The 22,112-nt window shown below is 33.5% G+C and overlaps 5 protein-coding genes and 2 long non-coding RNA genes across 7 annotated transcripts; 4 read left to right on the top strand and 3 right to left on the bottom strand.

Annotated features, from left to right (window-relative positions):
• The first annotated feature begins 1,117 nt into the window (after window positions 1-1,117).
• Window positions 1,118-2,433, top strand: LOC108854160 (DNA-directed RNA polymerases II, IV and V subunit 11). Its single transcript, XM_018627672.2, has 5 exons — window positions 1,118-1,267; window positions 1,352-1,441; window positions 1,527-1,605; window positions 1,858-1,953; window positions 2,140-2,433. Exons 1-5 carry the CDS (start codon window positions 1,215-1,217, stop codon window positions 2,170-2,172), a joined length of 351 nt encoding a protein of 116 aa, XP_018483174.1. The 5' UTR covers window positions 1,118-1,214; the 3' UTR covers window positions 2,173-2,433.
• Window positions 2,420-5,253, bottom strand: LOC130511709 (cation/H(+) antiporter 28). The gene is given in 4 exon segments (XM_057009132.1): window positions 2,420-3,107; window positions 3,199-3,807; window positions 3,889-4,902; window positions 4,904-5,253. Coding segments are annotated over 4 exon segments (2,490 nt in total). The 5' UTR covers window positions 5,147-5,253; the 3' UTR covers window positions 2,420-2,483.
• A 9-nt stretch (window positions 5,254-5,262) lies between these two features.
• LOC130511710 (uncharacterized) lies at window positions 5,263-6,373 on the top strand. Its single transcript, XR_008945219.1, has 2 exons — window positions 5,263-5,395; window positions 6,073-6,373. It is a non-coding gene; the product is annotated as an uncharacterized LOC130511710 (long non-coding RNA).
• A 158-nt stretch (window positions 6,374-6,531) lies between these two features.
• On the bottom strand, window positions 6,532-7,133 carry LOC108854158 (uncharacterized). The gene has a single exon (XM_018627671.2). It carries the CDS (start codon window positions 6,956-6,958, stop codon window positions 6,629-6,631), a length of 330 nt encoding a protein of 109 aa, XP_018483173.2. The 5' UTR covers window positions 6,959-7,133; the 3' UTR covers window positions 6,532-6,628.
• Window positions 7,134-7,422: 289 nt separating this feature from the next.
• Window positions 7,423-8,955, top strand: LOC108854157 (glycosyltransferase BC10). The gene is made up of 2 exons (XM_018627670.2): window positions 7,423-8,530; window positions 8,648-8,955. The coding sequence occupies exon 1, from the start codon at window positions 7,474-7,476 to the stop codon at window positions 8,506-8,508; it is 1,035 nt and encodes a 344-aa protein (XP_018483172.2). The 5' UTR covers window positions 7,423-7,473; the 3' UTR covers window positions 8,509-8,530; window positions 8,648-8,955.
• A 102-nt stretch (window positions 8,956-9,057) lies between these two features.
• LOC108854164 (uncharacterized) lies at window positions 9,058-12,855 on the bottom strand. Its single transcript, XR_001949842.2, has 4 exons — window positions 12,504-12,855; window positions 12,288-12,388; window positions 11,531-12,048; window positions 9,058-10,014 (listed from the first exon to the last, which is right to left on the bottom strand). It is a non-coding gene; the product is annotated as an uncharacterized LOC108854164 (long non-coding RNA).
• A 5,986-nt stretch (window positions 12,856-18,841) lies between these two features.
• Window positions 18,842-19,628, top strand: LOC130511034 (putative defensin-like protein 148). The gene is made up of 2 exons (XM_057007812.1): window positions 18,842-18,902; window positions 19,197-19,628. The coding sequence occupies exons 1-2, from the start codon at window positions 18,842-18,844 to the stop codon at window positions 19,373-19,375; spliced, it is 240 nt and encodes a 79-aa protein (XP_056863792.1). The 3' UTR covers window positions 19,376-19,628.
• The last annotated feature ends 2,484 nt before the right edge of the window (window positions 19,629-22,112 follow it).

Below are 22,112 nucleotides of genomic sequence, written 5' to 3'. Positions count from 1 at the left end.
ACTTTTCTTTCGACAGAATCACAGAACCAGGCTGATTGAAAAGAGGAGCACCACCAGTTTTCCCAAGGACTCGTGCACTAGCTCTCAGGCTAGCAATTAGCTCTTTCTCGTCAACATTTTTTCGCTTCCAAATTTCCTGTACAGCATTTGGCCTAGCATCATAACAGAGACGAAATGGGATCACTGAATTGTCATTCACAACAATCCACAAATATAAAAGAGTTAACGACACATGCAACACACATGGTAGCTTTCTCCGCGGCAAGTAGTACATTTGTATTGAAGATTCCCATCCACTTGAAACTGCAAATATTTTTCATCGCCGCAACATTTGTTTACAAAGTTAGTGTTAGTTGGATACAGAGATATTAGAAATAAAATAGATTTACAATATGGACCTGATTCCATCACACATGCAATGAACCCAGCGCTAGCAAAAGTCACAACACACCATTGGTGTCGCTTCCGAGTCCCTGTAAACCTGCGTGAAGAAAGCAGAACAAGTTGGTCAATTTGTGTGTTAAATTGCTATCTGAGTTAGTTTTTTGAAGACAACAAACCTTCTTATCTTCCAAAATATCATAACGATTCCAAATAAATCCTGGTACATCATATGACACTTCCAGAACTTAACAAAGGCAGGAAAATACTAGTAATACACAAGAAACAGAGCATCAACATTACTCAATACACGATATCTCACAAAGATAGACATCCACCATAAAACCAAGGCAACTATCAAGTCTAACCTATGAACTAAATCATTTTCAAGTTACCAATAAAGTCATGAACATGAAATGGTATAATGGATTGTAGAACCACAAATACACACACACAAGAAACAGATCATCAACATTACTCAATAAACACGGCGTCTTCTAAAAACACATACCTTTTCACTGCATTATATATGTAAATAGTATAAAACCCTCAGGACCATAGTCAGGTTCAATTTTAAGGGATCTGATCAAATGGTTCTTTTTTGTCTCACACAAGATTTTAGTTTTTTGTAAATAGCATAAACCCTAAGGACCGAAAACGAAATATCCGAGCCAAAAGCTTACGAACCAATAAAATTGTTAGTTTTCAACACGTGGATATTCTAAGACAAAACGACGCCGTGGCCTTCTTCTTTGCTTAATTCGTTGTTCGTCAGAAGCTGAAGAACCTGCTGCGACGGCGAAAGAGACCGAAGCAAAAACCTCCGATCAGCCATGAATGCACCGGACCGATACGAGCGATTCGTTGTTCCTGAAGGCACCAAAAAGTCTTGCACTCGAAAGCTTGCTCTTAATCTTCATCCTTTTGTTGTAATTTAAATGTGCTATAAAACCCTGTTCGATTTTGGTAGGGTTTCTTATGAGAGGGACACGAAGATCATCAACGCTGCTTCCTTCACGATTGAGAGAGAAGATCATACCATTGGAAACATCGTCCGCATGTACTCTCTTTTACAATTCTTTTGTTGTTTTTTTTTCAGAAGAAAAAACCCTAATTTTTGCAGCTATATATATTCTTCCGAATAGGCAACTTCACAGCGACGAGAATGTTTTGTTTGCTGGGTACCAACTTCCTCATCCTCTCAAGTACAAAATCATAGTCAGGGTAAGCTCTCTACACATGCCTCTGGATGCCTACTCTCACTTCATTGACTGCCCTTAGGATCTAATTATCGATTTAGTGTCAATTTTTTTAATGGAAAATGTAAAGATTAGTTGGTTTAGGCTCTTCATTTCTACAATTTGATTTGGAGTTTTGTTAGGATTCAGATTAATGGTTGATTGAGAAATACATAAATATATTTCTTTGAATCTGTTGTTTTAAGTGTGGAATTGGCTTCTTTTTTTTTTTATGCAGATTCACACCACAAGCCAGTCATCCCCGATGCAAGCGTACAATCAGGCTATCAATGACCTTGACAAGGAGCTTGACTTTCTCAAGAGCCAATTTGAGGTACCAATTACTCTGTCTCTCCACTCTTCTGCTTGGATTTCACTGTGTGAAACCCACTTGAAGTCTCTTTCCTTAGGGATTATCTGTATATTATCGAGGTTTTAGTTTGCTAGCGGAATATCAAATGCTCTTGAATTCCAATTTACACACTTGGCCTTACACCTCTGTACTTCTGTGTTATATCAGGCAGAGGTGGCGAGGTTTTCGAGTCCCTACTAAGGAGCTCAGAGTTCTCCATCGGCACTTTGGAATCACATTTTCCTTACTCTCGGCACCAACCAGAAGACTTATAATGAGCTTGTTGCTACTTGCTTTTCTAAATTAGAAACAAATTTTCATGTTATTTATTTTAACTCTATGTTTTGTACACCATTCCGGCTGCTAAGAAGTACTTTTTGGAATACCTTGTCTTTTTTTTTTTTTGAACACCTGGAATACCTTGTCTTATATCCATCTTATCTACGAAAACGTTTTATTGTACAGAGTATTTTTTAATATCTATGGCCTGCTCTGCATTTGAACAGATATATTCACAGGATGGTGAAATCATCATGAAGCCCTTCTAGCTGACCTCTTGTACGCTGCTGCTGGATAATCAACATCGATGTGTTGTGGGAGAAATCTGAGCCTGAAAGAACATCACCTATGGGACCAAGCTCTGGACATTGCTGCCAGTCGTTGAGACCAGTGGTTAATGCGCTACTAGCCCTTCCTCCTCCCCTTCCAACAATCACCAGCCCATACTCCCCATCCAGTGATTTAAGTGCCGTGAAAGTCTCTGAAGAGTTTGTGAGATGCTTCTCCATGTAAGACACTCCTCCTCCACCAGCTATATACCTTTCGTAGAACTCGGCAAAACACTCGTCATCAAGCTTCATTTCCTCCTCTTGCTCTACCACACTCGCTCTGTTCAAGATGCTGCTGCGTTTTTGTGCGTTCTGAGAGCTCTTGTCTTCCAAGAAACGTATCACGCTTAGCTTCACAGCAGGGTGTCGAGCCACTTGTGCAGCAAAGGCTAGTGCCTCTCGGTCGTCTCCGCCACCTATGAATATAATAGCAATGTCCATGGATGCTCCTGGTCGCCATGCCTCTTCTGTTTGCCCGAACGACCTATCCACGAGAATTCCTATTGAACACGGTGCGTTCTTCAGAATCTGCACTCACAAGATTGGAATCACATCTCTTTACTCTTCAGTTACTAGAAAGGAAAGCAACGGAACAGTACTTGGACGAATATGTTTTTACCTTTCGGTTCACATGACGGAACCCGGCATGGCCAGAGTCAAGAGTGCTGCCATCAGGATTTCTTCTTTTATGGAATGGTAGAATAATAATGGAAACCATAAGTTCATCAGCCAAACCGCAGATGTCATGTGCCATGGTCATAAACGTTGACAACGCTAGCATCCGCCGCACTGTCACACCTTGCCCACTGCGGAGCTCCCCATACCCATTCACAGCCGCGGTTATACTCTCCCGCATCTCTGTCACCGACCTGTCTGTTATCGTCACTGACTCATTACTCTGACCCCCTCCTCCGCCCTTTTTCAGTGTGGCGGCAATCTCATCAGTCAGCTCCACCATGTCAGTTGCGTAGAATACGGACCCTGGCTCACGTCCTCCATGGCAGATCTCCATGAGGTTGAGACTGGAACCAATGTTGTGAGGACCATGAAGACCGATCAAAACTCTAAGTTCAGTTGTTGGATCGAGCCACTGAAGCGCCATGATGTGCACAGGCACTCGCTTTCTAGCGCGTTTAATAATGTCCATGACCACGAATGGAGAGTAGACCACTGTGAGGACTATGACGAAGATCATCATTGCACCGGTCGTATTTTTAACTCTGTTTGTCTGCATTTTTCATGGAATCCAAAAAGGTAAAAGATCTCGTCTTCAAAGAAAATTTGAAAAAGAACAAAGAAGGCTTGGTACCCGAATGGCTAAGGCGGCCAAGTAGACATGAAAATGGCCTTTAGTGGTTAAAAGCAGTCCAAGAGATGCGGTCTCCGGGACATGATATCCGAGTATTAGACCACACAAGACTGTCCCAATGACTTTTCCGATTATGACAGTGGCAAGAAGGGCAAAGAATCTTGCATACGCCATTTTATCTCCTATGTCAAAGTTTCTCATGTGGATAATGAATCCGACCCAGAAGAAAAAGATAGGGTAGAATACCGTGCTGAGCAAGTAGTTGATTTTGTTAATGATCCATCTCGACATTCTTCCTTGGTTTGGAAGGAAGAGACCAGCCGTGAAGGCGCTGAGGATTGGATTGTACATAGATTCAGGTGGCCAAGTTGGGAAACTGCAGATGAAGACTACAAATGCTAGGGACATAACGAGGTGAGAGCCTTTAAGTGGTTTGCCTTCAGGGTTCTCGTTGTTGACCCAGTTGAGAAAGATGGGGGATACAATGGAAGTGAAAGTGACTTGAGCAAGGAAGAGGCAAAACATGAGGAGGGCTCTGAAGAATCTTTGGAGAGGACGAGGGAGAGGTTTCTCTGTAGGGAAGAAAATGAATCCGATGCAATAAAACAAGGTTGAGATCATATCGGTGTGGACACCTGCGGCTGATGCGAGCTTTCCGAGATCGGATTTTCTGATTTTGAGATTGGAGATGACACGGGTGAGGATAGGCGAGCCGGTGCTTGAGGCCATGAGGGCAAGAGCGAGGGAGAAAACGAAAGGAGCGGTTTTGGTGTAATGGAGGAAAGGTGTTGTGAAAAAGGCAAGGACAAAGGTTGTGAGGATGCTTGTGTATGCTATGAAGGCGTCTTTTGTTGGTGGTCTGAGAAGGACGCTTGGATTCATCTCTAGACCCATCACGAACATATGGCAGATCATTCCGAACTCGATAATGTTGTTGAGAGTCGTCGAGTAAGGCCCCGCGAATGCCTCTCGAAACTTGGGAAGATTACCTAGAATCAGCCCTATCTGGTACCAGCACACAACAAGTTGGATTAGTTTTGGAAATCATCAGAAGAAGAAAGAAAGAGAGAAGAAGAGGTAGACATACAGCAAAATCGGTGGTGAGGTAAGGTTGGCCTAAAGGCTTCATGGCATGATGGAGGAGAGTTCGGATGACGAATATAGCGATGAATCCAAGAACCTTCAACGCTTCTTCAGGCTTGTCTAGGTTAAGGTACCATTTGTCCCCGCATACATTTTTTGTTGTAGTTGTATTCATCCTCTATATCTCTCTATCTGTCTATGGCTATCTCGGTCGTTGGTATAGTATTGTTGGATTAATTGTTTCTTGGGGAGGAAGAAAGCTTTCAATTTGTTGCTTTTTTTTGTCTTTTGATTTATGGCATTGATAATGGGAGGAAGTGATTGTTTTTACTCAGAAATTGGCGGAGACGCTTGTGGATTCCTTCTTTCACGTTCCTTCTCTCTTCCACTAATCATTGTCAACATCCTAGTCCATGAAACAAAGGTCGGGCAAACGCATATACTATGTTATTTAGTTAAATTATGCTAACGATATAGTAATATTTATACAAAATCACACGTGGAATGTGTTGTGACGACGTAACTAATCAATATTTGATTGGGGAAAATCAATATTTGTTCCAAGCCTATCACGCACCCAATTTAAGATTCCAAATATAGTAAAATTTATTATATGAAAATATTTGTTTAATTACAAACAATACAGCTCAAATTCAGAAGTTTCTTTCTAGAAGGTTTGTTTTGACTTTAGCACTTCTCCCTTCTGATTCAGGTACTACTGGATCGAAACTTGGATTAGAAAACAATGGATGAATCTCTGGAGCATCAAAGGTCTTGGTAAATAATTTGTCTCTCCTTTTTTGCTGGTTTTCATTCATTCATTCTATATATATATATATATACACATATAACTTTGTTTGATTTCAGAATCTGTTAGCTAGAAATATATGTCCAGCGGGCAGCTTCATCTTTCTGTTTCTTCAAACTCTAGATTTTTTTCTCTTTCTCCATGCCTTGTTAAGAGTGGTGGATGATATTTATGTTTGTGTAGTTCAAACTGCATATACTGTGATCTGCTGTAGAAAACAACTTCCTTTTGTTTTGTTTAAGTATTGATAATGACTATTTTATGTTCCTACTTCATGATTTGTCTTCAGACAGAGGACGAAATAGCTACCGAAGGTAGCACAGCCGTCGTTCAGCGTGAGCCCTCTCAAGACGGCAGTGTTGCCCCTAAAGCTGATAGTGAAAAGAAGTTGTGGATGAGAAAGTCAGTAAGGAGATCTTAAAGGAAGGTAACAGTTCGAAACCTCCATTATGTTCTACATCATCATTGTTAGATTGCTGAATCAGCTTGACTTTCCTGGGTACCTAATACAAAGCATATTTGGGAGAAAACAAATCGTGTTGTCTTTATTTTTGCTTTAGAGCCATGATAATGTTTAGTATCCAGTTTCTTAAACGAGATTGTGCACTAAAGAGTGAGATGTTATCTGAGAGACAGAAAAAAGAAGAAGAAATGGCCCGGTTTGGCCATCGGTGTTTCTAGCTTTAACAAATTCAACTATTAAGATACCAAATTAAAAGGGCAACTCTCAGTCCTTCAATGTTTGCAATCACTTTGAGAGAGCTTGGTAATCTTATAAATGATGTGCAAAATATATACATAACACAATTGTGACTTGAGGGGCAGAAGAAATGATCTATCTTAGCTAAACTACCATGAGGGATTGGGGAGAGCGACATGGGTCCAGGAGAAGTAAGCACATACCATTAGTTGAGATATATAGACATAAACTGCAAAAGAAAGACTCATAAGCATCAGATCCTTCATGTCTCCTCCTTTCTTCTCTGGCTTCAGATTCTTCCCAATCTTCTCAGCCTCTGAAATCATCCTTACCACTGTTCTCTTGATCACTCCTCCACTCTCTTCCGGTGATTTCTGCTTCCGACAAGACATCACAGTCAGAGATCTGACGCTGTGTCTTGTTGTACGGTGGTTGTGGTGTGCACAGAGTGGGTGGTAGATGGTGGAGAGAGCCGCCATGAGAAAGATTATGAATAAACAATCGAAGAAAGTTTTTGTTTTGGGATCAAAATGTGAGCAAAAAAATATCTGAATATCTTGGTAGGATGAGGACAAGAATGAGTGGATAGACCAAACGCAACACACAAACACATGGAGAGTCACACACACATAATCAACACATCATAGTGACTTGTGTGATCAATGATGGCTCAACTGGATAAGAAAAAACAATAAACAAGAAAAGAAAAGTCAAATCTTCTTCTTATTACATGTGTTCCTGTCTTTATCCCTATCATTAGAATTAATTAATCAAGATATGTTTTAAACATGGTTGCTGAAAAAGAAAACGAATCAACTCTCTCTAAACATAGACACAGGAGCCCCCACGTAACAGCAGATAGCAATAACTGTGTCGATTAGTCCACGTGTCCCAATTAGCTGACGTCATATTTTCCTTTTTTCTCTTTTTATCGTCTTCTCTTCATCATCGTCTTCCTCAGAAAAAATTCTAATTGTGTTGTCTTGTTTCAGAGATGTTCTCTTCCTCCACTCTCCTCTACCCTCTTTCTCTCTTCCTCTCCCTATCACTCCTCTTCCTCCTCTCTCCTCACATCCTCCTCTCTTCCTCCCGCAACAACCTCCTCTCCACCGCCGATGAACTCGACGACCTCTCCCTCTTCCACCGCGCCGCCCTCTCCTCCTCCAACACCCGCCGTCTCATCTCCCTCTCCCACACCCCTCCTCCTCCTCCCAAAATCGCGTTCCTCTTCCTCACAAACTCCGATCTAACCTTCTTACCTCTCTGGGAAACCTTCTTCCAAGGCCACGAGCATCTCTACAACGCTTACATCCACGCGGATCCATCCTCCACAATCTCCCCCCTCCTCTCCTCCTCCTCCTCAATCAACGCCAAACTCATCCCTTCCAAGAAAACCGCACGCGCCTCCCCGTCCCTAATCTCAGCCGAACGGCGATTGATAGCACGCGCCATCCTCGACGATCCCAACAACCTCTACTTCGCTCTCGTCTCGCAGCACTGCGTCCCTCTCCACTCCTTCCCTTACATCCACAACCACCTCTCCAATTCCCACCGCAGCTTCGTCGAGATCCTCTCCGACGAGCCTTTCCTCCCGAACCGGTACAACGCGCGTGGTTTCGACGCCCTGATGCCTGAGATCCCGTACCAAGACTTCCGCGTGGGGTCTCAGTTCTTCGTCCTGGCGAAACGCCACGCGCTGATTGTGATCCAAGAGAGGAAGCTGTGGAGGAAGTTCAGGTTGCCCTGCGTTGATGCTGAGTCTTGCTACCCTGAAGAACATTATTTTCCGACCTTGTTGTCTCTTGAGGATCCTCAAGGATGTAGCCCGTTTACACTCACACGTGTTAACTGGACCGGTAGTGTTGATGGCCATCCTCACACGTACGGTGCCTCCGAGGTTTCACCTCAACTGATTCGTATGTTGAGGAGATCCAACTCGAGTTTGGATTATTTCTTTGCGAGGAAGTTCTCGCCGGAGTCGTTGCAGCCTTTGATGGAAATAGCAGATGATGTGATCTTCAGGGATTGAATCAGTCTTAAAGTAAAATTAGGTAAACACTGAATCCACCACCACATTTTAGAACTTTCGCTTAATCTGATTGGAATATTGGTCAAAATTTAGAAGAATGATTTGCGTATTAAGTCTTATGATCTTGTGTGTGTTTCAGGTTTTAGGAAGAAGTTTGTTGTTAGTGGGCAAATAAAGGTGAAACTCTTGCCTGTGTGATGATGTTTCAAACCACCCTATACAAGTGAGAAGGGTGTGTATGTGTGTTTTACAATGTCTTAGGGAAATTTAGATGGAAATTGGGTGTAGAATGAAAAATGTAAATAGCCCCCAATGGAAGTAAAAGCTATTATGAAGTGGTTTGTTTTTATTTTCAGCTCCTTCACACGGGAGAAAGTGTGAATGGCAAAAAGGCATTCCCTCTCTTTTGTTTCAGAATTGTGTGAATGCAAAAATAATCTTTTGTTATATGAACATGAAGATGATGTATGTAGCCTTGCATTCCTTCCCCTCCAAAGTTCATAAACAGGAGTCTCTTACCATGAGTCTCTCAACAAATGTTGAGATATTTTTAGGCTTTGACTTCACTTGCACTGTTTTGCAAGTCATAGATCATTCATCCTTCTACTAACTACTGCATATGTGTATATCAAACATGCTTGCTTTAATTGTTTTGTGAATGTACAATCAAAAAGATAAACGTATTATATGGACATAGATAACCAAACAAATTGATGTTAAAAAAAAATTAAGTTCGATAATTATTTAATTATATATCAGAAATGGAGATGCCACACTTGCAATAATACATCGAGAAGACGACTGTTTTGAACCGACATATTGGTAAAACACACTGACTAAACTATTCTTTTTTTTGTGTTCAAACTTGGGCTTTCATCCATTTAAATAGGCCTTACAGTCGAAAGAGCTTGTTTTGCCATCATGTCGGCCTTTACATTTTCTGATCTAGGAATGAAGACTAAACTATTCTGTCCACTGATAAAAAAAAATTACTCTGTCCCAAAAAAATAAGACTTTTTTTGCAAGTATCATTGAGTCTTTAGGGCATCTTTATCGATGAGACTCGGGAAAGTCTCTAAGTTAAGAGACTTACTTTGTTTTTTTTTCTTCTTTTTTGGTCGGGATAAGGTAAAGGATGTCCCTTATATAAGAAATGTTCGTTATATAAGGAATTTTCCCTTCTCTTTCTTCCTCGATCTCTACTTTTCGTGGTCCCCTTCCTCCTAAGGGACTCCTCAAATCCCACCAATACTTATATTCTTAGAAGATCAGACGGGAGTCTATGAGCTTTAAACTTTGTGTCCTCTTTAAAGATAAGATTTTTTTTTTCAGAATCAGTTTAACTCAATTCTTGAATTTTGAGGATAGCTCGTTCTTGATTTTGGAGAAGAACTAACAACAAAACACCAGGAAACTGGTTTATATGTTTAAATGGAATCGATGGTGAATAAGCTGGAGCAGAAACTGAGATCTGGATGGTCGGTGAAGAAGAAGAAGGACAAAGACCTGCAGGAAGAAAGGTGGTTCGCAGAGAACGGAAACATTTTGTTAGAAAAACTTATCGCTGATCGTTTAGAAATATAGATTACAGTTTAAAAATGAGATTTGTTTGAAAACATTAATAACATTATAAAAAAAAAAAATATATTGTTTTTTGAAAATATAGATATCAGTATATTAAAAAAAAATTATATTATTAAAAAATTGAAAATCTATTCTATTATGAGAAATTATCTATTTGGGTAAGCTTTAAAATATAAGAAAATGAGCTGATCTAATTATCTAAAAACATATTTTGTCTAAAATAATCATAAAAAAATAAATTTTATATACATATTTAAAATCAAAATAATAATTTAAAGTTGATTTATATCAAAAAATTGATTCAAAAATATACATATATTCAAAATTTATTTTTGCTAAAATATTTTCCAATAACCATTATTAAAAAAGTATTTTTAATATATATCAAAAAATACAATATAAAGTCTAATTCTGTATACCAACATAAATTATGGTTTTATATTTCATAATAAGTTTTAAAAATATAATATGTGATTATTTATATGATGGTACATATAAAATACTATTAATTATATGATTACTTATATGATGGTACATAAAAATACGATTAATTATATGATGACACATATAAGATATATAATAGTGACTAGGGATTGACGTTTGAATACTCATTCGGGTTCGATTCATGTCTGTTTGGGTTTCGATTTTCTGGTGTCAAAAATTCCAGTCTCATTCTAGAGTCAAAGATTTCAGTCCAAAATAGCAACATATTTTAGAAAAAATACACATGCAGTCTAGTATATTCTTATATATTAATATTTTCAACCAGTTGATGGTCCGCATCTTATGCGAACTAATATATATAGTCTTGTGCATTCAGATATTTGGTTCGGTTCCAGGTAGAAAACACTTGATTTACTTTTCTACCAAGACCAGTGTTTTCACACGGACACCTATATGTGGCTGTTTCCAGAGTGACTTCTAAGAAAGGCTTGAAGATTCTAATAGTTGACAGCGAAGGCAAGCCTCAACGCAAAACAAAGAACGTGGTCTTTAAAGAGGTTTTCGATAATCTATGATTGTATTTTTTAAGTCTTTTATAACTTTAAAATAATAATGTTTGGTTATTTATTTTGATTCGAGCTTTGGTTCTGTATTAATACATTTATCTTATATTGTTACTGGAACTTTTGGAAAAGTTCGATACTTAAAGGGATTCTAAAAGTTTGCTTCACGATAAGGACAACATTTTTTTGATGAGGCTGGAAAGCCTCAATACCAAACATACACTCTTTCTAACAAAACATAACATCAATTGCCAGAAAAGTCAGATGCCAGCTTCATCTCTAATTTTTTTTTACATGCACTGCAATAAATGGTAAGAAAGAGGAATATTGCAATCAACATTCATCAACCAATCTTCCGGTTTATTTTCCTAACTACCAGATTCCATTCCAAGCCCAATTTCTAATGTTTCAAGCTTTTAAAGTGTACTTACTTAGGTTCGCATTGCTTTGCAGTCATGATTCTGTCCCATGTCCTTCATATTGAAATAAGCTTATGTCTCTAAACCTTTTAATGCTCTACATGCACATTAATGTGGAATGGTGTCTATTAAGTCAACTTACCATCTATATAACATATACCGTTTATCATGTATAACCAAAAATAAAGCTATAATCGAAGACTTATCTATGTACTGTAAGGCTTATGCTTGTCTCCATTGGACTTTGCCTCATGTCCTTCATCATTATTCAACTGCTAGCTTTGTTCTGTAAAATTAGGAACCAACATTAATTCTACAGTCAATATTTTCGAAATATTGTTTGTGATTTGTGTTGGATGAATATAAAATATATCTAATGTAAACAATATTTCATAAAGGTATAATCCAATGGCCGATACATTATATCTAATGTAAAAGATGGTAAGTTTATGAAAATAACTTATCTTTTATATTAAAGTCATTGTTTGGTTCAACTGAAACTGTTGTTGTGTCATCCTAAATTGAAGGTCCTGAAGACATATATAAAAAAAAATCGTTAAACAACATGCTAATAATATCTTTCAGACTGTAGTTTCTAAAAAGGATACTGAAACATAGTTTTTTTTTCCAGATTTTTAATGCTTCAGTTCATATTCGAACACTTCAAAATTTTATAATCTAATATATTAGTATGGCAAGTACTAAAAAAAATTCAGAGAAAATATCATTTAACTATTAATAAATAAAGAATACATGAGATTAAATTTACCATTTTTTTCTCTTCAGAAAATTCGTGTGACTTCATTCTATAGATCGGAAAAGTGAAGTCAATAACTTTCTCCGACTAAACTTTTTTGACTCAAGCCGAATCTGATTCGAGATGCAAACATGAAGGAAATGATTTTTTTAATTACTGTATAGAACTTAGAGAAGTGAGAGAACATTAGCGGTTTAATGGTGGATCTTAGATGTAAGAGAAGATTACCTGGTATACATCGGAGAAGATAACCGCTTTGAAGGCGGATTTAGAACTTTAAATCGTCATGCAGTTTCAAAGGCGAAGAAGATCTATAACTTTGAATGCCGATCTATAACTCTAATATCCATTGCAGTTGCGAAAGCGGAGAAGATAAGCGCTTTGATGGCGGATCTACTTATTTGAACTACTCAGGCAGTAGTTGACGACCTTTGATTCTCACCATTGGAGACGATTTTTCTTCATATCTCCTTTCCTCAGTGAAGAGAATGTTCAAGATCTGTCTTTTTGTTTTTAATTTTCATTTCTTTCTTTTTCTGTTCTTTTTTTCTCAACATGTAAACGGTCTCTAAGACCAAGTAGTCGACCTTGGTGGGCCAAAGTACACGAAAACATAAGTTAATATTTGAGCCCAATACGGTTTACGTGTTCGTTGTCATAGTTGTGGGCTTTAAGTCAGATTTAATTTTTTCTTCTTTTTTTAAGTTTACTTGTGTGCTTTAAAACTTTTTTATGACAACAAAAAATTTAAATTTTTCAAAAGAATTTATCTTTTTCTCCTCATTCATAAAAAAATTATTAAATAACAAGTGTAATATATTAGTCATCATTATTTTCTCAAAATTAACAAGTGTAATGTATTAGTCATCCAAAACATATCAAACAATTATTAAATATTTTGTGCAACCAAATATAAAATAATGTTAGAAAACAAAACGATTTCTAACTGCGTTTGCTTATTATATTGAAATAATTATTATTGAAATATTTGAAAAAATATTAGTTGGATCGAATTAGAAATAAAAAAAAGAACAGAGGCTTCACATTACCATTGATAAACTTGAACAACAAACATACAACTCGGTTACACATACTTGATTTGGACGACGAAATAAATAAACAAACATTGCAAATACAACTTTTCCTTCATACGGCATAGATAATTTTATTATACAGACCACCAACCCTTTTTGTTACACTTTATTAGTTGCAAAGTGGAAAATTGGTTAAGCCTTTTGTAGTAGTAACAATGCTCGCATACTTCAGCCATGTTATCGGGATCGCATTCCGTTCGTGACTTAAGGTTGACCATATTTACATAGTAACGATTCTTCATAAGGCGCGTGATGTCTATTAGTGCGTTCTTGATATTTTCTCAACAATGATCAGAGGTTGATATATCTAATTTTCATTGGAGTTTATCCAAATACTTTTTACCGGTCTGATAGTGACCTCGTGAAAGCATTAACAAACCGTAAAGATACATACCGTTTAGATAGTTCCCAGAGGCGAATTGGAGTAGATGTCGGAGACCTGTGTGTTTTTCTTTGTGGACGAAGTATTTAAGGAAGCCCTCGATATTGTGAGCCTCAGGTTTGCCATTATCTAAACACAGTTCCTTGAACTTGGCGTGTTGAGTCAACATCCGGAGTGGCTTCGCAGCAAAATATTGGAGGCTCACATTTCTGAAATAGACCGCGGGATCAGAGTTCGAGTGGTCTTCGTCGATAGAGTTTTGATCATTGCTTTCGTTCGGAACCGTAATTGTTTACCGATTTCTCCGATGACATCGTATCTGAAAAATAACTTTGTTCGTCACTCTGTTTTGTTTTGCTGATTTTTTCACTCAAACTCTCTCTCTTATTTGCAATGGAAAGTGGAGGAAGAAGGAATATAAAGGAAAGGAAAATGTTTACATTGCTATATTGGAGAAATCGATGTCAAACAGATTATAGTTTGTCCATAAGTGTTGACATTTCCGGTCAAAGAAAACAGATTACATTGCTATATTAACCAGTAAGATGATGAAGTGAAGCAGCTTTAATAAGGCTGTGTCCATAAGTGTTGTCATTTCCTGTTTTCAGTTTTCGAAAATATATTGCATGCTTCATCTTATTTTTTAAAATACTATTCGGTTCACTTCAAACTCATAAATCCACCTTAGTGTATGTATATAAAAACATACCATTCCTATTAGATGTGGATATCGGCCAACTAACATTACTATATAGTTCTTATATTCGGATATGTACATGAGGATGAAGTTAGTTTCAGTAAGAAACAAACCTTAGCCAGTAACCATTCCTCCCATTATTTTTTTCTAAATCATGGTATCAAGTCAGTTTCTGTTGTTTAAGGTGGAGAGCATTGTTAATTGGTTATGTAAAATATGGAGAAGGTTTATAAAAGAGCATAGAACTATACATGATAACAATTTCCGTCAAAAACTATAGAATACCTTTAGAATTATATACTAACACTCTTACCGTTTGTGCATTAGTCTTATTTCATTCACCAAAAGTTCTTATTATGTTTCAACACTGCTTTTGGTTTTCTTAGGTAGTTTTGATATTTTCATTAGAGTAACCTTCTCTTTTGATAATATCATAATAACATTGTTTGTTGTGTATAAAATAAATTTTTCAAAAAAAAAATTCACATCAATAATAAAGTTTCCTATTACCATTGTTTCATTTTCTTCAAATGACATAATACAAATCTCATTAAAATCTAAATAGTTACTTTTTCAATTTTATATAATATTAATAAGTATGAATTATTTAATAAACATTTTAATTTTTTTTTTGTTTTCAGCGGATCAACTCATATCGGATTTTAGATTAATAGCGGATTTTTTAGATTTTTACCAGGTTTTCTAAGATTATAATGATTATTTTTATTAAATTGAATTGAATTATAGACATATCACTGGATTTATCGGTTCGATCATAGGTCTAGGTTGGATATGAAAACACCGCTTGAAAATCAATTATTATAATGGAACAAATTGTTTGAAACACAAATTAAAAACTTTAAAATTATTTATTCTCTAATCAAAATTACAAATTCAATTAAATTTTATTAAAATCAAAAGTCATTACTTTGCAATTATATTAAAGAGTATTTAATATCATTCAACTCTTAGCCTTTTTGAAAAGTTGGTTTCCTAAATGTTTGAATTATCTCAACTCTTTAAAAAATAGTTTCATTTAAAATAAAAACTAAATCACATAAAATAAATTTAATAAATTATAGAAAATGTTTCGAAACACACAAATGATTTTTTTAATACAAGAGTGTTGAAGATATAAATATTTTATTTAAATTTTAAAAAATAAGTGTAAAATAAGTTTAACTTTGGTTTAAATAAATAAAATCATATTTCGGGTTGGAATTATTTATAGTCTTCTAAAATTTAGTCATATTGAAAATAACAAAAATAAGTCATATAAGTAAATTTTAGATAAATTTCATAAAAAGTTAAAATAAATAATTTATCAAAAATCATAATTTATATTACGTAAACTAATTTTCTAACAAAAAACATACCCGCCCTTTTTAAGAGCGGATCAAAATCTAGTCTTTATTAAAGGACCGAGTTCGATGTCTTTGACAGGCCCTTGTCCAAGGATATATCCATCTCCAACAAATAAGTTATTAAAAAAGTTTGAAACAAATTGCGACTTTTGTGATCTGATGTAAGAATTTGTATATATCTATCTATATTATTAATACTGAATTACAAATTCGATTTGTTTGGAAACATAAGTATCAGTTAAAGAAGGTTTGTTCAGAAATATAGATAACAGTTTAAAAATGAGATTTGTTTGAAAACATTAAAAACATTATAAAAATAATATATTGTTATTTGAAAATATGGATATAGTATATTAGAAAAGGATTTATCTTATTTAAAAAGGATTTATATTATTAAAATTTGAAATTATATTCTATTATGAGAAATTATATGCTTGGGTCAGCTTTAAAATATAGGAAAATGAGCTAATCTATTTATCTAAAAACATCTTTTGTCTAAAACAATCATAAAAATTAAACTTTATATACATATTTAAAATTCAAATAATAACTTAACGTTGATTTATATCAAAAAATTGATTCAAAAATATAAATATATTCAAATTTTATTTTTGCTAAAATATTTTCCAATAACCATTATTTAAAAAATATTTTCAATATATATCAAAAAAATACAATATAAAGTCTAATTTCGTATACCAACATAAATTATGGTTTTATATTTCATAATAAGTTTTAAAAATATAATATGTGATTATTTATATGATGGTACATATAAAATACTATTAATTATATGATTACTTATATGATGGTACATAAAAATACGATTAGTTATATAATGACACATATAAGATATATAATAGTGACTAGGGATTGACGTTCGGATACAGATTCGGGTTCGATTCGGGTCTGTTTGGGTTTCAATTTTCTGGGGTCAAAGATTTCAGTCTCATTCTGGGGTCAAAGATTTCAGTCCCGAATAGCAACATAATTAAAAAAACATCTGAGCGGACTCCCGGATTAAAGTCTAGTGTATTCTTATATATTAATATTTTCAACCAGTTGATGGTCCGCAAAATGAGCTAATCTATTTATTAGAGCTGTTAATATCATTTATATCCTTAATGAATAAATATATAAATTATTTACAAAATTAAAACAAATTTAATTTTTGATTACATGAGTAATTAAAATTAATAATAATAATAAGAAGAAGAAGAAGAAGAAGAGACATACGAGCATATACTTCTTGTGGTACGCGAGGTCTCCGGTTACAAGATCCTGCCGCGAACCACATATGTGGGATCCAAGTGCGCGAATGGCTTCAGTCGGATAAGATCTGGTCTGGTGGACTCCGCATCGTATCGTGCAATATGTACTTCGTTCTAAGGTACTGCATTCTAAGAATCGACGATGGGTGAGGGAAGTATGCATTTATCGGGTTTAGGGTTCAGGGAGAGGAACAAAGCGTTTGATTTCAATGTGGCCTTGTTGGATCATGAGAAAGTACATGAGGAGGGAGAAAGAGAGGAAGACTAGGGAGAGAAGTAAGAGTGACAATCACATTGATATACAATCACAGATTGAAGGTAAGATCAATGTGTAATACCTGATCACTTGGAGAAACCGAAGCGAGACAATGCTTGAAACTTCATTCAAATGCGTGTTATAGCATTGTTGGAATTTCATGAGCTCTCTCTCTCTCTCTCTCTCTCTCTCTCTCTCTCTCTCTCTCTCTCTCTCTCTCTCTCTCTCTCTCTCTCTCTCTCTCTCTCTCTCTCTCTCTCTCTCTCTCTCTCTCTCTCTCTCTCTCTCTCTCTCTCTCTCTCTCTCACTTGTTTCTAGGCTTAATCTTGTTCCTAGGATTAAGATGTAGTAGTCTTTATGGTTTGTGATTATGATATTACAATGAGTAGACGTCACCACTTTCAGTTACACATCTTTGGTATCTTATCAATACACTGTTTCACAAACGAAAGAATGTCCCTGTTATTTTTCTTTCTTCAGCCTTACGGCTCAACGGCTCCAGCCTTGCGTCCCTAGACTTTATGGCCGAACAGCACACTATTGCGTTGTTTGAACCAAAAGATTTGAAGCTAAGGCTCTTAGGCTCCTTTTCTTCGTCAATAACTAAAAAAGTCAAAACGAAAAATTATTTTGGGATGATTTTCATGACTAAAATAAATTTATACCAAAAAAATATTTGTATAACTAAAGGAAATATTATATTAAAAAATTGTTGTGTTATTGAAATGTAGTAGAAATGATTTTTTACTTTTTTTTCTAAGCCAAAAAAATACAAAATCATTTTCTACTACATTGGAAATGGAAAATTATAACACCAACCTTGGTGCTGCCTACCCATTCACAATTGGCTAAATATAGAAGGCCTAACCACTTATTGGCTTATTTTTTGACCTTTAGTTAATTACGCTTTCTATAGCTCGAACAAAAATTGGCACATTCTTAAGAACAATTCAAAAATAGCATAATCTTAATGCTAATATGGCATTGTCTAACAGTCAGATCCAAAATATCCAAAATGCCTCAAATCATAAGGCTAAACACAATCTTCATATATCTATTAAATTTGCTTATTTGTGATTTATCTTATGTGTCATTCGTATACGAAGTACTGTCAAAAATGTATATATAAATAACTGACTGTTTTATATTTAACTTCAAAATTATATTTCTACTGACCAAATTGTCATTTATTTGTTTATCTTCCAGTTTTTTTTTCTAAATATATATTATATAAATTCTGAACCTGTAAATTAATCAAATTTGATTGTTTATATATATATATATATATATATATATATATATATATATATAATAATGAAATAAACTTTTTATTTATTAAATAAATAAAACAAAATTGTGTTTTTTTGTCAAACTAGATCCTTTTATATCGGGTTTTGAACAGATACATAGCTTAAATTAGATAGGTTTGAATATGTGATTCATCTATAAATGAACTTCTCTGTCTTTCTAATTTCTAAAACACTATCATTTCATTAGAAAATATGAAAAACGCGTTTAAACTTTCGCTTATTGGTTTTGTTATGCTCACAATTCTTCTGTTCGGTTAGTGTTTACATTTACAATTTTATTGATATATTATAATTAATCTTATTCATAAATAAATTTTATTTGATGCTGTATATATATTTATATACCTATATTAATTGAATGTCTAATTATATAATAGTGAGTTTAATGATTTTTCAAGAATAATCAGTGATTTAGAAAGAAGATCTTTAAACATTTAATTTTTTCTTCGATGAGTATGCAAAATTTCTATAAACATATATTTTTCAAGAAATCATTTTTTATTTTAAATTTGAAAACTAAAGTTATGTTTTAATTATTTAATAACAGGAGAAATGGTGATTGCTCAGAAAGGAAAACCATGTTATTCAAAGAAAATGGGAACATGTGAAACCAAGAGCTGCAAAGCTTACTGTGTCAAAAAGCATAAAAAAGATCTTTTTAGTACATGCATTACAGAAAAAGACGGGACAACGTATTGCCGATGTCAATATCCTTGCCCTCCCTAATTTTTTATCTACACTAAAACTCAAATAATAATTTTAATAATACAACGGCTTTGTCAAATAAATGAATAAAACTTTTAATAAATTTGTGTTGGTGTTTTTGGCGTAGTAAGGTGTATTATGTTACTGACAAAGAATTAATATGTGTGTCTTCCCTTTTTATTTTTTGTACTGTTGCTTAAATTCACATAAAATTAATTAGAATCAATGTTAATTTCATCCAAAATTGAAATAAAAATGGTAAAAACTTAATTTATTTGTTTTTAATTAAGTTTGAAAGTAAAACATCAGTTAAATAAAATGAGGGAGTATAATAACATTACAAAAGGTTATGGTCTCGATCCGCCACGAACGTCAAATCTCCTTTCAACAAAGGGATCAGAACCACCGACCAAATCAACAGGAGTGCATCAGGTTGGGCAGCTTTCAGATCACAGGATCTAAGGTTTTGGATCTGTCCGACTTCATCTTCTTGTGACTTTGAGAGCAAGAGATATTAGAGGCAGCTACACCGGATATCAATTGCAATATGTTATATATATATATGCATTTCTAATTATTAAAATGCCATTATTTCATTATTGAAGATGAAAGTTGCTTTCAAACTTTGGTTTATTAGTTTTTTATGCTCACAATTTTTCTGCTCTGTGTGTATTTACATTTATAACTTTATTAATAAATTATATAATCATTTTAAAATAAATTTTATTTGATGCCATTTATTTTATATACATACATAAATTTTATGTCTAATTCGATAATATTGAATTCAATGGGTTTCCATGAATAATCAATGATTAAAAACCAATATGTTTAGATTTTCAGTTTTTTCTCTTTAAATATCTAGAAAATTCCCTAAACATATGTTTTACAAAAATTGATATTCTATTTTAAATATGAAACTAAGATTATGTTTTAATTATTATAATAATAGAAGAAACGACGATTACTCAGAAAGGAAAACCCAAGACATGTAGTAAAAATCTACAAAACAAAAGTGGAACATGTGAAAAGTAAAGCTGTAGAGCCGAATGTGTCAAAAGGCATAAACCTGGGACTGGTACTTGCGGACAGGGAGAAGGAAAAATACCAATATGCATATGTTATTATAAATGCTCTAGCTGATTTTTTTGTCTACACTAAAACTCAAATAATATTTATAATAATACTATGCCTTTTTGAAAGAAAATAATATATTTTTAATAAATTGTTGCTCGCAAACCATGTAAAAATATACATGAAGTGATTTTTCGCAACAAAGCTCTCACGTTGAAAATTAGAACGGTTAATGTCGTTTATACCCTTAATGAATAAAAAATAAAATTAGACATAAAATAAAAACGAATTTTAATTTATTTTATTAGATAAAATATTAAAATTATTAATAATAATTATCATAAACCTAAAAATCTATATTAAAACAAAAGATAATTCTTATATATGATTGTGTTGTTATCTGTAAAAAAAATTAATAAAAGAGTTAAAAAATAAAAAACACAAAAGACATAACTAAATATTAATCAAGGAATTTTTTAAAATTTTAAATAATTAAAATAATATATTTAAAATAAAAGGATAATTTCAAAACATATACTGTGTTGTACAAATAAATTTTTAAGAAAATTATAAGACATAAAATATTTTAGATGGAGACATAAATAATAATTTAAATATATAAATTAATTCCAAAATAAAATCAAATTTAAATTATTTTTATTAGATAAGTGATTAAATTAATAATAATATGAATTATCCAAAACCTAAATATATATATTATAAAATAAGAAGATAAAGCTCTCATGTTAAAAGTTATAGAGGTTAATATGTTTATACTCTTAATAAATAAAATATATAAATTACCAAATAAAACGAATTTAAATTATTTTGATTAGATAAGTGAGTATATTATTACTAATTACCAAATAAAACAAATTTAAATTATTTTGATTAGATAAGTGAGTATATTACTAATAATAAGAATTATCCTAAATCTAAAAAGATATATTAAAAAACTATAAATATATATTGTTATCTGAAAAAAATATCTTTTAATAAAATAATTTTAAAAATAAAAACCAGAAAACGTATAACTAAATATTAATAAATTGAAATTCTTGATTTTATATAATAGAAAAGAGAATATTGAATATAGTGCACAAAAAAACTTCAAAAAAGTTTATGTAAGAAAATAAGTAATAGCTCTCTTTTAGTTAGTGAATAATTTTCTAATAATAATTGCAAAATGTTTATGCACGCATGTGCGGACAAAACACCTATATATCAAAATAAGAAGATAATTCCTATATATATTTTATTTTTATCTGAAAAAATATTTTAAATAAAAAATTAAAATCAAAAGAAAACATATAATTAAATTTCATCAAGTAAAATTCTTAATTTTATATAATTAACAAGATAATATATTTTTTCTTAAAGATAATTCTTAAATATATTGTAATATACAAAGAAATTTACAAACAAGAACTTTTGGATGAAAACATAAATAATAATTTATATTATAGTTTTTATTTAGTAATGACTCTATTAATCAGTAGTTATAAAATATTTATGTCCGTATCCGCGAACTAAACACCTAGTTAATAAGTATTTATAAAAGAATTATGTTTGTATGTACAGACAAAACAAAACACCTAGTTATTGAATAATAAGTTTTTATTTTAATAGAATGGAGAACTGAGTTGAATCGCTTTTGGTTGCAGAAGGGAACCCTTACGCTTAA

Source organism: Raphanus sativus, chromosome 4, assembly GCF_000801105.2.
Source record: "Raphanus sativus cultivar WK10039 chromosome 4, ASM80110v3, whole genome shotgun sequence".
Lineage (NCBI taxonomy): Eukaryota > Viridiplantae > Streptophyta > Magnoliopsida > Brassicales > Brassicaceae > Raphanus > Raphanus sativus.
Note: the sequence above shows the minus strand (reverse complement) of the source record. Positions and strands in the feature narration are given on the sequence as shown.

Excerpts from the sequence above, each read along its gene's own strand:
- LOC108854160 (XM_018627672.2), top strand. The coding sequence starts at position 1,215 with ATGAATGCACCGGACCGATACGAGCGATTCGTTGTTCCTGAAGGCACC. Across the intron at positions 1,268-1,351 it reads GTTCCTGAAGGCACCAAAAA|GGTTTCTTATGAGAGGGACA; the intron begins GTCTTGCACTCG and ends CGATTTTGGTAG. Across the intron at positions 1,442-1,526 it reads ATTGGAAACATCGTCCGCAT|GCAACTTCACAGCGACGAGA; the intron begins GTACTCTCTTTT and ends TCTTCCGAATAG.
- LOC108854157 (XM_018627670.2), top strand. The coding sequence starts at position 7,474 with ATGTTCTCTTCCTCCACTCTCCTCTACCCTCTTTCTCTCTTCCTCTCC.
- LOC108854158 (XM_018627671.2), bottom strand. The coding sequence starts at position 6,958 with ATGGCGGCTCTCTCCACCATCTACCACCCACTCTGTGCACACCACAAC.
- LOC130511034 (XM_057007812.1), top strand. The coding sequence starts at position 18,842 with ATGAAAAACGCGTTTAAACTTTCGCTTATTGGTTTTGTTATGCTCACA. Across the intron at positions 18,903-19,196 it reads GCTCACAATTCTTCTGTTCG|GAGAAATGGTGATTGCTCAG; the intron begins GTTAGTGTTTAC and ends ATTTAATAACAG.